Source organism: Malaclemys terrapin, chromosome 4 (genome assembly GCF_027887155.1).
Source record: "Malaclemys terrapin pileata isolate rMalTer1 chromosome 4, rMalTer1.hap1, whole genome shotgun sequence".
Taxonomy (NCBI): Eukaryota; Metazoa; Chordata; order Testudines; family Emydidae; genus Malaclemys; species Malaclemys terrapin.
Genome location: NC_071508.1, coordinates 93,321,197 through 93,337,017, shown reverse-complemented (window position 1 = coordinate 93,337,017; position 15,821 = coordinate 93,321,197). Strand labels below are relative to the sequence as shown.

Below are 15,821 nucleotides of genomic sequence, written 5' to 3'. Positions count from 1 at the left end.
GCTAGGGCTTGCCCTGAATTGTTGCTGTGTTGGGTGGGGTTTCATTTAGAGTTTAGGTCTCAAGAATGACCGTGTTTGGGGCTGGTACACCAGCACTACAGCAGGGAGGGCTTGACTGCTTCTCCCCACTTGGACTGTGGCTGCTGAGGAGAGCATGTGAAGGCAAAGTAAACAGGACACACGGGTTATTTTTTAAAATACCTTCCAGAACCTGTTTTTAACAATCCCTGACCCAGAGCATGGCCCAAGTCCCTTCATGGCACCCAGAGTAAAGGCAGGGGGTGGGTGGTGGGTCCAGCCATAAGGATAACATCCAGGATGGTGCAAGGGGAGAGGCATTTCAGTTCCTTCGTGCTCTCCCTAGTCAAATATGGTTCAACAAGCAGAACCCATTGGGCCAGTAGAATACAAGCGAAGGCTTGCACAAGTGCACATCTCTGTTCCCATGGCAGCTACGTGAACCTCTGAGGATTGTCGTAACTCTAATTCAGTCCGCCCAGCTCATTGCCTATCCCTTGTCAAAACTGGATCTTCCACCTTCACCTCAGTTTGATCCTTTGCTACATTTGACTAAGCTCCTGGCCTGGCCGAGACCAGACTAGCTTGTAAAACAGGTGTTGGGCAAGAAAGATCATAATTGGCTTTGTCAGGAGAACTTCCAACGTTTTTATCAGCTCTCAGTGATTAATGAACTCTTTGGCTGGGCTAGCCTCTGCCCTGCTCTCCGAGTGGCAGTGAAATGATAAAGGTCAGAACCTCAGCAGGTGTAAATCAGTGTAGATCTATTGGCTTCAAGGCAGCTATGCCAATTTACACCAGCTAAGGCTCTGGCCTAGCATCACCTCTGATCTTTTCAGCATTTTAACTTTTTATTTAATTTCAAGAGTTGAGCTTTGAAGGGAAGTTTTCAAGATTATTCAATGTGCCAAGGCCAGATGATGGCCTGCCACGCATGTGGCGAGGTCCCGACACTGGCACAGGAAGGATATACCCATGACCCAACACTCCCACATGGGCATACTGATGGGCATACAGCTGGCACATAGCGAATGTGGCACAGCCATGCTTTCATCACATTGCAGATGAGGCTTGAAGTACCTATAGGGCTAGGGATGAACTTGGTGGGATAAGTCTCCCAAGACTGGCTATATGGCACATCGGCTTCAAAAAGGGTGTGAATGCAAGAACCAACCAACCCAGGGACACATGTTTCTCTCAGCCAGGAAACAGCCATTTTCTCTGGCCCTCCTGGTGGTGTGCTCTGAACTCTAGGATAGGGGACAGATGTACCAGTCTGCACCCTGTCATTAACCGGGACTGATGTCATTTAAGACTTAAAACATGTAGAGATTTCTGGTCCAGCCCAAGAGTTTCAGTCATTTTCTATTGTTAGCTGTCAGCAGCGCTGGCCTTAACGCTGCAGGGCTCCTTTGTACTGGCCAGGACCGGCTCCAGCATTTCTGCCGCCCCAAGCAAAAAAAAAAAAAAAAAATCTGCGATCACGATCGGCAGCGGCAATTGGGAAGAAGGAAAAAAAAAAAAAAAAAAAGCCGCGATTGGCGGCGGCAGTTCAGCGGCAGGTCCTTCGCTCCTAGAGGGAGTGAGGGACCTGCTGCCCCCGAATTGCCGCAGGTGCCGCCCCAAGCACCTGCTTGTTAAGCTGGTGCCTGGAGCCGGCCCTGGTACTGGCCCATCTTTTTGCAACACTATATGAGGGATAGCTCAGTGGTTTGAGCATTGGCCTGCTAAACCCAGGGTTGTGAGTTCAATCCTTGAGGGGGCCACTTAGGGATCTGGGGCAAAAGTCAGTACTTGGTCCTGGTAGTAAAGGCAGGGGGCTGGACTCAATGACCTTTCAAGGTCCCTTCCAATTCTAGGAGATAAGATATCTCCATTTAAAAAAACAAACAAAAAAATGGTATACAAGGACAAACCCAGTAGTCTGATCACTAGCATGATGGGACATGGGACTTTTTCTCTCACAGAGACTTAGCTTCATCTCTGTTTACGAGAGTGTATGTGCGGTGGGGGGGAGAGACCAAGAGTCTCTTCTACCCTTCATTTACCATCTTCTTTTCATCCCACTCTTGCCAAGTTACTGTCTCTCTGGCTGTGGTTTATGAGTCCCACTCCTGCTACACCTCTTCTAGGTGGTACAGAGGCACAAGGCTCCAGCTCCTACATCTCCTTTGGGTTGCTGAGCCTCTCTCTTCCTGAATACCCCCCACGAAGACAGCACGTAGCCAGCCCTGGATTGATAGGCTTTTAATTAGATTTTTCTTCCCTCTCTGCATTTCCTCTTTGAAAGCAGAACAAAAACTCTCACATCACAAGCAGGTCTGGATTTCTATGCATTTTAATATACAAAGTGAGCATCTTTCAAAATGCCCTTACACAGGCAGCTGGACAGTCCCTTAAAAATCCCTTGCAGGTCCTCGTATTCGTTTGAGGTGCTGCTAGCGCATTAAAAAGTCCTATGGCCTACAAATATTAATCAACCTGTGGGATATACAGTAGGATGGAAGGAAAATCTCCAGGGAGTGTATTTTCTGCCCAACTTTCCGCCAGGGAGGGATGATTAATAAAAACAGTGACTAGAAAAATATAAGAAGTGACCCTTTGTCCATGTGCTGGCCTAGAGCCAGGAGGTCTGTTCACAGGCAGGGGCTGGGAACAGTGGACTAGCACCTCCCTGTCCCTGGTGAAGGGTGGATAACAGCCAATGCCTTCTTTCTCCCTTCTGTCACTGGGCAGCAGGAGCAGCCCTGAATGACTCCAAAGGGAGCTATGTCCAAGCCTCAGCCAAAGGAGAGGTTCCTTCAAAAAGAAAATGAATGAAAAAGAAAAGGGGATCTGCCCTCTCCCTTAACGTAACAGCTCTTTAAATATCAGCAAGATACACACAAGCCCCTCCCTGTGAACATGAAGCTGGAATGTGATGCTAAAAACATCTAAGATGCTTCTCAGAACACCAAGTCCTAGAAAAACTGTAAAATGATCTTCCCATGTGAATCTGATTCTCTGTCCTGGGGAGACACCCGCTTCCATGTGAGAGATACAGGATGGAAGGGGGGTGTCTCTCATGATGGATAGGATCATTTCCTTTGAGGGATTTTCCTGAGACCTTGCAGTCGACTGAGCAGTTCCGTAATGAAGTCCTGGAATGAGAGTCAGTCAGAAGAAGGCTTTAATGCTTATTGTGCTCAGCCACAGCTCTAAGAGTCACATGCCCGCTGCATTCCCCCTTATTGCCCTTCATATTTAGCAGAGGTCCAGTGACCAGAATGTTGGAGTGCAGAACAGGTCCTGTTTTGTTTGGAGAGGGGAGGGGAGGGCAAAATTTTTGTCAGCGAGGGAGGGGGCAGGTAGAGTGGAGAAGATGCCCACTCTTTTTTCTCATCCCCCAGCCTCCCCCCTCTTCCAACTCTCTTCAGGGAAGTCACACACGCTTTGTCTCTCTTTCCCAGGCAGCCCACCCCTTCCTCTCCATGGAGCCTGTTTGTTCCCACCATTAGATGACTTCAGGGTACATCTGCCTCTATTGTTTTTGCACGGAGTCCCCTACTTCCACTGCAACCTCCCATCCACGTCCTGCTGCTCTCAATATCTAGGCCATAATGGCCATACTACTATGTAGTGGATTACAGGGCATCCCACATTGTGACCCATAATAGCTGTCTTGCTTCAGTGAGGAAGTAGTAGTGGTGGTGGTGGGGGAAATAACACGTGTGTGTTTGAGGACAAACATTAGCAGGGGGTGAGGATGGGCTGACCAGGTGGAAGGGCAGTGACCAGTGCTAGTGAAACTGAGAGAAAACCCAGGCTTCACCCAAACTGTCAAGGATTATCCCTCAAAACTGAGGCATCTGGTCATTCTACATGGCTGCCACTGTAAGTAACACAAAATCCACCCTCTTCATAACAACCAACATGATCAAAATAGATCAGGTAACCTAAACCCCTCCCCATCTAACAGATCACTCTAAGGTCTTTGCATTCTGCAGAAACCACTGTGCACACAGTGGAATGATAAGTCTCCTACTTAAATCAGGCCGGTGTATTGGAGGCCTGACTTCACAGAGCTGAGCTTAATCTACCGTTGCATGTTCCCAGTGAATTTGCAGAACTATATCGTAAGGTTAGATTCACCAGGGGGTTCTTAGGTGTTGCTCAGCCTTTCAGGTGACCTGCTGCCTAGTGGAATTCACAACCCTGAGTTAGGTGCCCAGGGTCCCCAGGCATTGTCTGAAGAGAATGAGGTGCCTAAAAAAAGGAATTCACAGAGGCCAGCACCCTGAGATGCCTAACCAACCAATAGAGCCATTCTCATGCCCATCTAACACACAGGGAACACTCCTGGAAGGTAAGCAACTTGGGTCCAAATTGCTGCACTGAATCCTGCAAAGGTGGATTTGAACCCTGGCCTCCTAGATTAGGGGTGGGTGTACTAACCACTGGGCTATTGGGAGGTGGCACTAGCACCATATCTTCCTCCTTGCTGTCTTTTGTGGGGCATACCTGTGCTTTGAGCACAGGATCAGGCCCCACAGCAAAATAGGGAGGGGAAGGTCTAGTTTGCAAAGCCTTCAGGGGTTAGGCACAAATTAGGCAGTGAGCAGCCTGGGTTGGGTAGCTTCGTGCATCCCCACAAGCAGAAATGTAGGTGCCTACAAAGTTAGGCAGCAGCTGAACGATGGTTTTGTGAATGCCAGTAGTGCTTAAAGTGACAGTTAGGCATCTGAAGCTAGCATGTAGTCAGCCCCTTTCCCATGTATCTGGTGCTTTTCTCTATCTGCTTGCTAGGTATATGGACTCCTGAAATGTGAGTGTAATGGACACATGGCTGCACAGATTACAGACACCGGGGTCAGCAGAGAGGATTGAACAAGACCTTTAACACAGACTCTTGGGCTAAGAAAACACTAATTCAGTTACTTGTTAGATGGTTGTCCTACTTGCTAGGGTCAGCCACTAAACAGCAACGTGATGACATTCATTAAGCCGGTGAACTACACAAACTCCTGCTGGTTATCCATGTGGGCACAATTAGCCTTGTGCTCTTTCCTGTGATTTGGAGATGGACTCTCAGAGTCCCACAGACAGCCTTGATGGTGGGGCTGCCTGCCAACCTGAGTTAGCAGGTTTCTGCAGACTAGTTTGCTTAAGTTTAATTTCCATGTGAATCATTCGCCAGCCCTATTTTCTGTACATTAAACTTCATGCAGCCATTTACAAGGACTGGACAAGGTACACTGGAGATACACTACAGAGGCAAGTTACAATTATGTACTAACAGTACCACATTGCCTTCTTGGTCTATTCTTTCAGAGATCATTATTGCTTCTGATATTTCCTTTGACCCATAACTAGGAAATAGACGGAGTAGGAAACACACATCTGAAATTAACCTCATTGGTCACTGCTCTACATTCACTCCTATATATTTATATTAGTTTTTACAGCGGTGTGGAATAAAGTATAAAAAAACCCCTCCTGAGAGTAAACAAGCTTGGTAACTCAAGCTTCAACAATCTGCAGCGCATACCGGCTATTTAACCAGATGGAGCCAAGCCACATTGCCACAGCACAGTATGAGATTGAGACTGAATGCTCATTGACGATGCTTCACTCACCTCTGTAGGTCTGGAACACTCATGAAGAATTTCCTGCAAGGCAAAACTCATGTTAGTTCCTTAGGAGTTTGTCTATTTGTTTTTCCTTTTTAAGCTACAAGAAGAGTATTTAAGGCTGCCATATCTAGCGTGATATGTGATCCAATGATGTTCCAGAGCCTGAGAGCACCATCACCTGCATCATGCCACACCATTCAGGGACTCCAATCCATACTCATCACCGCTGTTCTGTACTGAATGCCGCAGGAGATCCCAGGACCCGCAGTCACCAAAACACTGTTACGTACAACGTAGAGCTCTGTACTTTGTTCCTGTTCCACAGTACTGGATCGTGTTAGCAGTTCTGTATTTCAATCGCGTCATCCTAGAGGGCTCCAGAAGCTTTCACAGTGTGTACGTTGTCTGATGTGTAGAGAGTCTGCTGCCAGTATGGTTTTTAGTAATGATACTTCCATTCTGAGACCTATATCTGAAGAACACTGTGTGGCCCTGATCCAAAGCTCACTGAAGTCAGCGTGACTCTTTCCATTAACTTCCATGGGCTTTGTATCAAACCCTATAGGAGCTAAGTATTACTGCAAAACTCTCAGGAGTTATTTTGGATCAACTCGTAAGCATTTGGAGGCTTGACCCAGCCTCGAGTATCTGCAAAACTGGGCTGCAAAACCCCATAAGAACAGGCCTCATAATCTTATGTGATTTAAGCTACTTCAGGCTTCTGTCTGGGCAAGAAATACCTCAAGAACAGCTATTCCGTTCGGGGTTTTTTTGGCCTTTCTGCATTGGCTGCTGCCAGGAACACAGAAGTACAGAGCCTTCTGAGAGAATGAGAACCACTGCATTAAAAGGTAACCAACATTTTTCTAATTCAGAATAGGTTTAGTTCAAACTTTGGGTGAAAGTTTGAGTTACTTCTGAAGTAGCTCACTCAACCCTAATAAATCACTGGGAACAGTTAGTGTGAATAAGGAATTTTTCAGTTCACATATTAAATGGGAGAAGTGTATAAGCTGTAAAAAATAGGACACTTTGGCCCTGTGAACAATGGTATAGGGACTTGTTGCTGACAATGGTTGTCAGCAATTGATCCCCCCAATGGGTGTGAATGGGACTCACGGGCTGGCTGGCCCTTTAAGATAAGCCAGGCTCAGCCTTGCCTGTGACCTACCAGCTATCCCACACCTGATGGTTATAAGGCAGTTTGAGGCTAGTTTGATCCCAACTGTGAAAGGGTTAGGAAAAGTCAACAGAGTCAAAGAACTCAGTTGCGGGGAGAGACTGCAGAAAAGGCAGGACTACCCTGTAGGTAGGAGGAGGGGTCATTCTTTGGCTCTCAAGGGTAGGAGCCCTGAGAGATGACTTAAACAGGCAAGAAGTCTGGGAGGAGGAAGCACAGGTTACTTTGGGGGGAAACCCTGAGCAAAGGCCTAAAAGGAGCAGGAAGAGCCTTGGGGAAATTACCAGAGTCCCTGAGGAAGGGCAGCAGTGAGGGAAACCTGTTAAAACCAGAAGGAACAGAGGAAGAACTCTGCAGGAGCAGGTCAGGCTCCTGTAGGAGAGGCCTAGTGATAGGGTCAGTAAAAACACTTTAGTGGAGCCCAAGAGGGGCAGAAAAGCTAATAAATCAGCAAAGGAGGAGTTGGGAGGATCTAGGGAGAAGTGAGAGGCCTGGGAACCAAAGGGAGGCTGTGTTACATACAAGTTGTGGAGAAGCAGCACATATGGCTTGGAGATAGGAAGCCGCCCAGGGAAATTGCAGCATGTCTGATGGAGTAGACCTAGCTTCTTAATACAGGGTCCTTGGACCAGAACCCAGAACAGAGGGGGCCTCTCTTCCCCTACCAGCCCCTGAGGAAGGGGTATGTAAGCCAAACAGAAGGAATATTGAGCCCAGGTGGGGCCAAAGACTCAGCCCAATGGACAGGCTGAGGAATAGCTCAAGAGGTGGCTGAAGGCTCTCTTGTTGTAAGACTCTCTTGTTGTTGTTTTTTAACCCGGAAGGGGACTGAACTTCATGCGACTGGGCCAGAGGGCTGAGCTGTGGAAAACCTGACTAGTGGCAGATGGCACAGGAGATAATGACCCTTGCAGCATTGCACCCTGACACAAGGGGGTGCTGTGGTGATGAGTTCTCTACCTTACAGGAACAAAATTGTTTTCCAAACTATTACAGATTGACACCTGGTGGAATGAACTGATAAGTTTCTGTGCAGTCAAACATGAGTCTTAGCGCACCCAGTTTGTGCACCAATTTAACTAACTTGGTAGAAAAAAAACCCCAAGTTAGTTCAATCAGTGCAACCCCTTAGTGCGGATGTGGCTATATGGGTATAAGTGATTTATATCAGTATTACGGCAACCACATTAGGATTGAACTAAATCATTTTCTCTTCCAGTTTGATTAAATCAGTGCAAAAGCGGAGTATAAAGCAGCCCTTAATCCTGGCTTCTGGAATGGAGTTGATGGTTTTGTATTATCCACATAAGCATTTACACCAATCCAGAGCGACCTACTGTTGACCTGTTCAGTAATAGGTCAATTTTCGAGTGAAGACAGGGTCTTAGCTCCCATATTTAATATAAATAAGAACAGACAGTCTGTCTGACCTGTAGTTTTGATTTCTGTTCCTCGTTGGAGACCTCTAGAAGATCTTCAATGTCAATTTCTGGTTCAGGGGTTGCTGCGTCTGCTTCCTCCTGCAGCTAGAGCAGAAATACATAGTAAATAAACCTGTCCTGTCAACTGATAAGCATTCAAGAGGACTTTGTGAGGAGAACTGCTGGGGGGATGAAAGTGGGGTGGGGGAAGGATTCATTTCTAGTTAGAGAGGCCCACGCAGCAAAGTCTAGATTAAGATATGAATCTTCCTGAAATGTGAGGGTATTTAGAACAAGCGTTCTGATTCAGGCTCATCTCTAGCAGCACCACATCCCAACACGTAGACTGTGGCTTGACACAAGCAACATCTCTCAGCTCCTCCAGATTTAGCTCCCAGAGGTGTCAAACAGTCCCACCACAACACCGAATACCTGCCCAAGGAGCATGATGCTATCATGAGAAAACCCAATGGAAGGACCTAATGCAGCTGAAATAGGATGAACCCCAGTTGGGGTAAACCATCTTTTACAAAATGGAATGAGTAACAATCAGGCCCCCCCAAAAGGTCAGGGGAGTTGGGTCCCAAAAGGCCACATCAACATGGCACTCTAAGTTCTCCTTTGAAAGCTCTAAGCACAAGGTCTGCAGCACTCCATTTGCCCATAGCAGAAATATGATTGTTTGACTTGATCCTGCTAAAATCTGAACCTGTGATTCTAGGGAGCCTGGTTGTTTCAACCCTGATGCTTAGACATCTAAGATACATTAGGAAACTGAATAATACTAAGGACATACAGAGCAATGGAACAAGCTGCCAACGAGGTTGTGGAATGAGCTATTGAAGACTAGACTATCAGGGCTAACAAAGATAGTACTGCCTTCATGCTGGGAACGGAATGGGATGGCCCACTAGAGACTCCTTCAGACCCGAGTGATTCTAAGATTTTTTTGGTAGGTTGTTGTTTTTTTAATCCTTCATAAAACATTTACAAGAAACTGCTGTACCCGTGCCAACAATTTCTAAACTTGCACATACTGTGATGTGGTACTTCCAAGTGTGTTTGGACCAGGTATCAAGATTTGTTAGAACTAGGGATGGAAGTTTGGATGCTTAGCCTGAGATTATGGATCCTGAAATGCATGTCTGAATTCTGGGGAATTTCCTGTGCAGGAGAGGAGCCAGCAGCACATGCCCCAGTCAGTTGGCAACACCTTCCAGAAATGCCTTCTTCCTGCTAAGACTTTGCAGTAATGAAAGGAAAACAAGTCTCTGAATCTGTACCTTTGGACGTGGTGACCCACCAGCAATGTTAATGATTTCAGACTCTGATTACATAATGCAAACTCTCAGGAGATCATAGGTGAAAAAGGGATTTTAGTATTGCCTTTATGGCTCCTTTAAAAACGCTCATTTGTGGGCCCGGCATAGTGAGAGTTGAGAGGGAATTACACCTTGGTCTCGCACATGGTACCACCAAGAACTGCCAGTAGGCCACTTGTGAATTTTTTTGAAACAGGTGCTTTAAATGTTACTAGCTCCTCTGAGTAGCAAAAAACCTTACTCTTTAAAGAAGCAACAATTGTTCTGTCTTTCTTAGAGTTGTCTCCTGTCACCTCCACTTAATCCTCCAGGGTGTGAGCTTCCTTACAGTAGTGCCCCATTACCTCTAACTCCCTCATAAAAATACTCTGTCAGTCCCGTCCATAACTCCACTTTTGCCAGTTCCACAAATACCAGGTACAGAAAGGGTCTATATATTCTAGGCTGGAAGTGGGTTCCTTTCATCTTTCTCCACCGTAGGCGTTGGCTCTCAGGCGCCCAATGATATCAAATGTCATTGATCTTGTCACATGAGCACAGTGACATCTTGGTGCCACTCCCTGTTCTACATTGCTGTTCCTACGGGGCACGTGCATAGACATGCTCTACAAACATGTTTCTCATGATGGGATTGTCACATGAGCCTGGAACTGCTGGTCTTGAATGCCAAAGAGGCATTGAACAAAGACTTGACTAAAGCCAAAGAAAGTAGGGGTGTTTCATTATTATTTTAGATGATAGGATGAAGCCAAAAAGTGTCCAGCTTCAATATCTCTTCAAGCCACATGATCAAGAAGGAACCAATCAGCACATCTCTGTCAAATGGAGACAGAAAAGAATAAGTTCTAGGGATAGACTTGCTAGGAAGGTCAGTACTGGAGAATTAGATGGCTAATGGACTAAAGAGCCTTTTATCTCTAGGTTGCTGGGTTAGATCCAGCTCTGGTTGGTAGAGAGTCATGACCAAAAATGGTTACCATTTGATGTCTATTGGTCCTGGTCCAGATCCCATATCACAAAAATTATCAAAAAGAATCACCATTCTTGTTGGCAATCTCAGCAGAGAGGCGCAGGACAGAAAGGGTCTGGATACTGAACTAACCTATCACCTCTAGAGATGGTCCCGTCTCCTAAAGCCAGGACAGGAACATTGGCAGGGAAGCTGGCACTGCTGCTGTACCTATTCCATGGATAACAGACTTTGTTCACCAGGGCCATCGATCTGGTACCTTTCATAAACATCACATTAATGACTCCATTCAGGATACTGTGACTTGGATTTTACCGATGGGTGGGTTTAGGCAGTGTATTTGAATGTACTTACACTGAATGTGCTGTTGTGCATTTTAATGTATTATAAGGGACCCAGAGCATGAGATGAGCTCCCATTAATATTTTATAAACAAAAATAAATGACTGAATTTCAAATGGAAATTCATAGAAGTTAAGGGCTGAAGGGACAATTATGATCATCTAGCCTAGCTAGTGATCGTTTTACTAGTTTAATAGTCATTTTACTAATTTCAAGAAGATTAAAACCTTGCTTAATAAAAAGACAGAAATAATAATGCAGGAAACCAGACATTCCTTCTTAGAGGTGCCACACGTACTGCAAAACAGAGTGCCTATATATATTCTTTTCTTTCAATTGTCTTTTGTGAATGGTGTGAATACAAGGGGAGCTGTCTTCTCATTTCAAATAGTGAATAGTTTACCTAATAAATTTCAGTGCACATAGAAAAGCAAGTGATCCTAGAAATTACCAGAGGGATATTTTGGCATGTCCATTTCCAACCCTATGTGAAATTGCAACGATGCTCAAAAATGGAAGACTGTGAAATCCAAGAGTTAAACAAATTTTTTAGAATCACAGAATATCAGGGTTGGAAGGGACCTGAGGAGACCATCTAGTCCAACCCCCTGCTCAAAGCAGGACCAATCCCCAACTAAATCAAGATGTGTGGGGGTGAAGATGTGTGTCTTATTTTGTACAAATTGTTAAACCCATCCACACTTTCTGTTGAAGGCAACAGTGGTCTACTGGATAGGGGACTTATGAGAGCTGGGTTCTGTTCCTGTGTCTGCTAGTGACTTGGGGCCTGATCCAGTCATTTCAATGGGCTTTGGATCAGGGCAAATCCTGTAACTTCTCTAGTATTATCCCCATTTAGGGAAACTAAAACATATTCACCCACTTTGTCAAAGTACTTTGAGATTTACCAACAAACGTGCCACGTAAGTATAAAATATGAATAGACTCAGTGACATCAGGTTAATGTTTCAGTGTTCAATCTGTACTGGAAACTTTTGTACAAAGGCAATGAAAAAATCGCTGGTTTAAACCCCAAATGACACAGCCAGAATTAAGTACCATGGCTCCAAGACAGTTCAGGATAAACACTGCCATCTATATAGGTATGTGCTCACATACACTCCCAACAAGTAACATTGCTGCTATGGAAAATGTTGGGGAGAGAACTTTGGAGCCCTCGGGGGTGGAAACAAAATCTTTACCTACAATGCCTGAATCCCCACTTCCCCTTTCTTTCCTCTCTGCCTGTAGTGCCCATTATTTTCCTTGACAGACTTGCCATTACCCATAGTTTGAGCGCTAACACAGCAGTGTCACTTAGAGAGAGAGGTCTAGTATGTGATAAGAGGAAGTTTGATAGAGAACAGAGTCCCCAATCATGACAACCTGGGTTGTTGCCCGACTTGTCCCCAATAAATTAAAGATAACATTTCATAGCCCACAGGGTCTAGGCTCCCCTACACCTAATGAAGGAAAGTTTGATCCACTCCGGTTATTTACCTGGTATTGGTACAGCTCCTGCAACTGGGCATCAATCCATTCCTCCAGGTCTAGCCAGCGTTGAAGGTCTTTGCGGTTGTACTTAACTGTTAGCTTGCCCAGTTTCTTGTGGGATGATTCCTCCCCAGGCTTCTCTGGAGTCTGGAAGGTAACTCGAGGCAAATCTCTGGACTTACTGGCCATGCTCATCACCCCTTCCACCTGCTCTTCTGTCTTCCACTCCTACTGCAGGGGCTCTCTCTGGCTTTGTATTTTTGTTTCACTCTTCTCCCTCCCCTTTAATATATTTTCATTGGGCAATTGTGAGTAGCAGTACAAGCTGCCTACAATGGCCAAAAGCAGATAGGTAGCATCAATGGTCCCAGTGAGAGAGTGAGAAAGGTAGAGAGCAACTGCACAGCAAGAGAAGCAATAAGGCAGTGCAGGCAGAGTTACAGGAAAAACAATCTTAGGTTTCAGAATTGGCAATGCTGACAAAAGCAATGTGGGAGGGAGAAAAGCTGTTGTAATAAGTCTGTTGTTAAAAGAGGCCCAGGGAACTGATGGACAAAGTTTGTTAATATTTAATACAAGCCCGTTCCAGCAGGTGGGAGGGTGGGAGAAGCAGGTTTTAAATGACAGTTTCTCTACATATGTATGTACATGAGCACATACTTCCTGTACAATTCCATAGGACGTGTCCCTACATAATACATTGACTCCTATAGTGTTTAAAGTGCATTGATCTCTTTAGCCTACCCCAGTTCCTATATGGATAGCTAATGCTGAAACACCATCTTACGTTTTTCTTTTTTAAAAGTGAATTCAGCAGTGATGAATTAGCTTCTGCTGGAGACAGAAGTCCTGGATTGTAGCACAATGTAACACCACTGTAAGGCTGAGACAACTTTACCGTCTAGCCCATTTTTCTAAGTGCTCTAAAGTCCATATGTTTATTCAGATTGTCTTGAAAATTACGGGGCCTCATAGAGGTCTAGGCTAGAGTTACTAGTCCAAATTTGAAGGCATTTAAGCCAGGGGTTCCCACGAGACCCTTAAAACTCATTTGACATCAACATTTTATGATATTTTTTAAAAAAGTTATAGTATCCCTGGGGCTCAAACTCAGTTCCTGTCACTTCCCAAACTAACAGGACCTGCTTGGGACTAATCTCAACTGTTGTCCAGCAGCTGTTGCCCCTTTGGAGAAGCAATATTGGAAAAACTTCTTTAGGGTAAACGTTAGCTGTACAATGTGGTTTAAATTGCCGTGATGAGCCAGAAAAAACTCATTTGTACATTTGCATGGATCTGTACTCTACTCTCTTTCCACAGGTTTAACTGTAGGTGCACCCAATATTCTAAAAGGGTCTGAATAGAGTTGACGGGGAAAGTTTCCTCAAAATTTTTTCGATCAGCTGAAACAAAACACTTCAAGAGAACATGTTGATTATGATAAACATTTTGATGGGAGAAAGCCCAAGTGAATTGTTTTGACTTTGTTGTTTTTGTTTTTATAATGTTGAAATGTTTTGATAAAGTAAAAACATTTTGTTTCAACTTTTTCACTTCAATTAATTTCATTCTATTATATAAAATGAATTGTATATAAACATTGTGTATACATATACAAAAACTACATTAAAAGAACATTATGTAAACATGGTAAGACTTCCTAAATAATAAATAGTTGGTGGAGAAAATCCCCCAAACATTAATAAGGTTGCAAAGTCAAGCACTCAGAAGTTGGGAGGGGCCAAAATTAAGGTTGGCCATGCCACCTTAATTCAGTCCCCTGGTGCATATGTAGTAGGACACAGTTTTTAACTACATGATCACATGCTATTGTTATCAAGGACCCCTGCCTCACTGAGTGCACAGGACAGGCAGTGCTCACGTAATAAGCAGATTTTCAAACCTGGCTGCTTTAGGACCTGCATCAATGTGACAACCTCTTGGTTCCATGACACTAATGTTGTGCCCTGGGTTCCCTTTGGAAAGTGGGAGCTGGATCTGACCTGAATGGACTCTTTACTCATGCCTAATAGCCCAGTTTGGAATTATACATTCACTGAGCACTTCTCTTTAAAAAGAAATATTAACTCCTCCTTACAACACCTTTGTGAGGGAGGTCAGTAATGTTACTCCTAGCATGCAAGTGGAGAAACTGAGGCACTATGGTTAAGTCTAGCATTTTAAAACTTGGATGCCTAAATAAACGGCCTGATTTGCTGAGGTGTTGAGCACCCACCACTGGTACAAAAGTCAGCTGGAGATGTGGTTGCTTAGCATCTCTGAAAATTAAGGCCCTTTATTTAGGTGCCTAACACTAGGCAACCACCTATGAAAATTTTGGCCCAAGAAATTGCTCAAAAGACACGGAGAAAGTCAGCTGGGATGAAACTCAGTAGCTTCTGGCTTTCACTGTTATTCTCACACTATTAGCTCACCAATCCATGTTAAATAGCCCAGGAAATGTTCTTCTCTCTCTTGTTTGCTGAGCCTCCTATGCCACTCAAACAGGACAATGCTGGAGGTGATATAGTGTAGAAGCAGACGTATGTCTAGGGAGATAGTATCATCACCTTATGAAAAGGAGCTTGTAGCAGGCTGCACCCCTAGGTGTCTTCTCTTAGCTGGGTCCTTTAAATTACTCTTGCCCAGCTTCAGCTAGACTGGCAGCAAAAGTCTTTCAAACAAACAAAACTCCAAACACCACCTTCCTAACAAAGTCCTCCCAAGTGCATCTACTGGGGTCCAATCTCACCACTTGGAGGCATGGTCAAATTACCTCAGGCCTTTCTCCTTGGGCCAGGAGAGGTCAGCAGGCAAGCAGTCCTTCCCCTGCTAATGTCTCCCTCTGTGAAGAGGCAAATTATATGCTACCCTCCTTCCCGGAACTTGTCCTGGTTGGTTGAGAGGGAGGAGGAGCCTTGTCCCACCCTCTACTACAAGGCTCCTTGTCCCTTAAAGAGACACTAACCTGGATTTCTTTCTCCGCACCCCATCCTGCAACACTATTACACCAAGATCATTTCCTCTCTCCCAGTATCTGCGTCTGCCATTTCCTAGGCCATCCTCTGCTCCAGAACTCCTGGAACACGGTAACTGTGGCTCCCAAATTTCCCCCTCTGGCCTTAAAAGACTAGTATACCCCAGTTCAGAGCGAATGATAAAAGGGGGATAGTCCACTAGAGTGTAGTAAACATCCAGTTATAGTATATTCAAGTTTGGCTTGGAATCCTTCTTTTACAGGAAGGGGGTTAAAGATCTGAGCTATTTGCAGCCCTGTTCCATTTTACAGGCACATGTTGTCAGTTGCACATAATGTTGGAATGAGAAATTTCCACTTGGAAGGATCAAAACGTTTCATGTTGATAATGTCAAATAGTTTCATTTTGATAATGTTGAAACAATGTGACATTAGCCACATGAAATGTTTTGAGGCTTCTAAATTAACATTTTATGGAACTTCCC

General features: G+C 44.9%; 1 protein-coding gene across 1 annotated transcript; it reads right to left on the bottom strand.

The window, feature by feature from the left end:
• Positions 1–2,340: 2,340 nt before the first annotated feature.
• On the bottom strand, positions 2,341–12,913 carry PPP1R14D (protein phosphatase 1 regulatory inhibitor subunit 14D). The gene is made up of 4 exons (XM_054027000.1): positions 12,366–12,913; positions 8,241–8,336; positions 5,634–5,666; positions 2,341–3,158 (listed from the first exon to the last, which is right to left on the bottom strand). Exons 1-4 carry the CDS (start codon positions 12,552–12,554, stop codon positions 3,096–3,098), a joined length of 381 nt encoding a protein of 126 aa, XP_053882975.1. The 5' UTR covers positions 12,555–12,913; the 3' UTR covers positions 2,341–3,095.
• Between the last annotated feature and the right edge of the window lie 2,908 nt (positions 12,914–15,821).

What these genes read in the sequence shown, in the direction of transcription:
- PPP1R14D (XM_054027000.1), bottom strand. Translation starts at nt 12,554, where the DNA reads ATGAGCATGGCCAGTAAGTCCAGAGATTTGCCTCGAGTTACCTTCCAG. An exon ending in AGGAGCTGTACCAATACCAG is followed by an intron (nt 8,337 to 12,365) that starts GTAAATAACCGG and finishes TTTCTGCTCTAG; the next exon opens with CTGCAGGAGGAAGCAGACGC. An exon ending in AGTGTTCCAGACCTACAGAG is followed by an intron (nt 3,159 to 5,633) that starts GTGAGTGAAGCA and finishes CTCTCATTCCAG; the next exon opens with GACTTCATTACGGAACTGCT.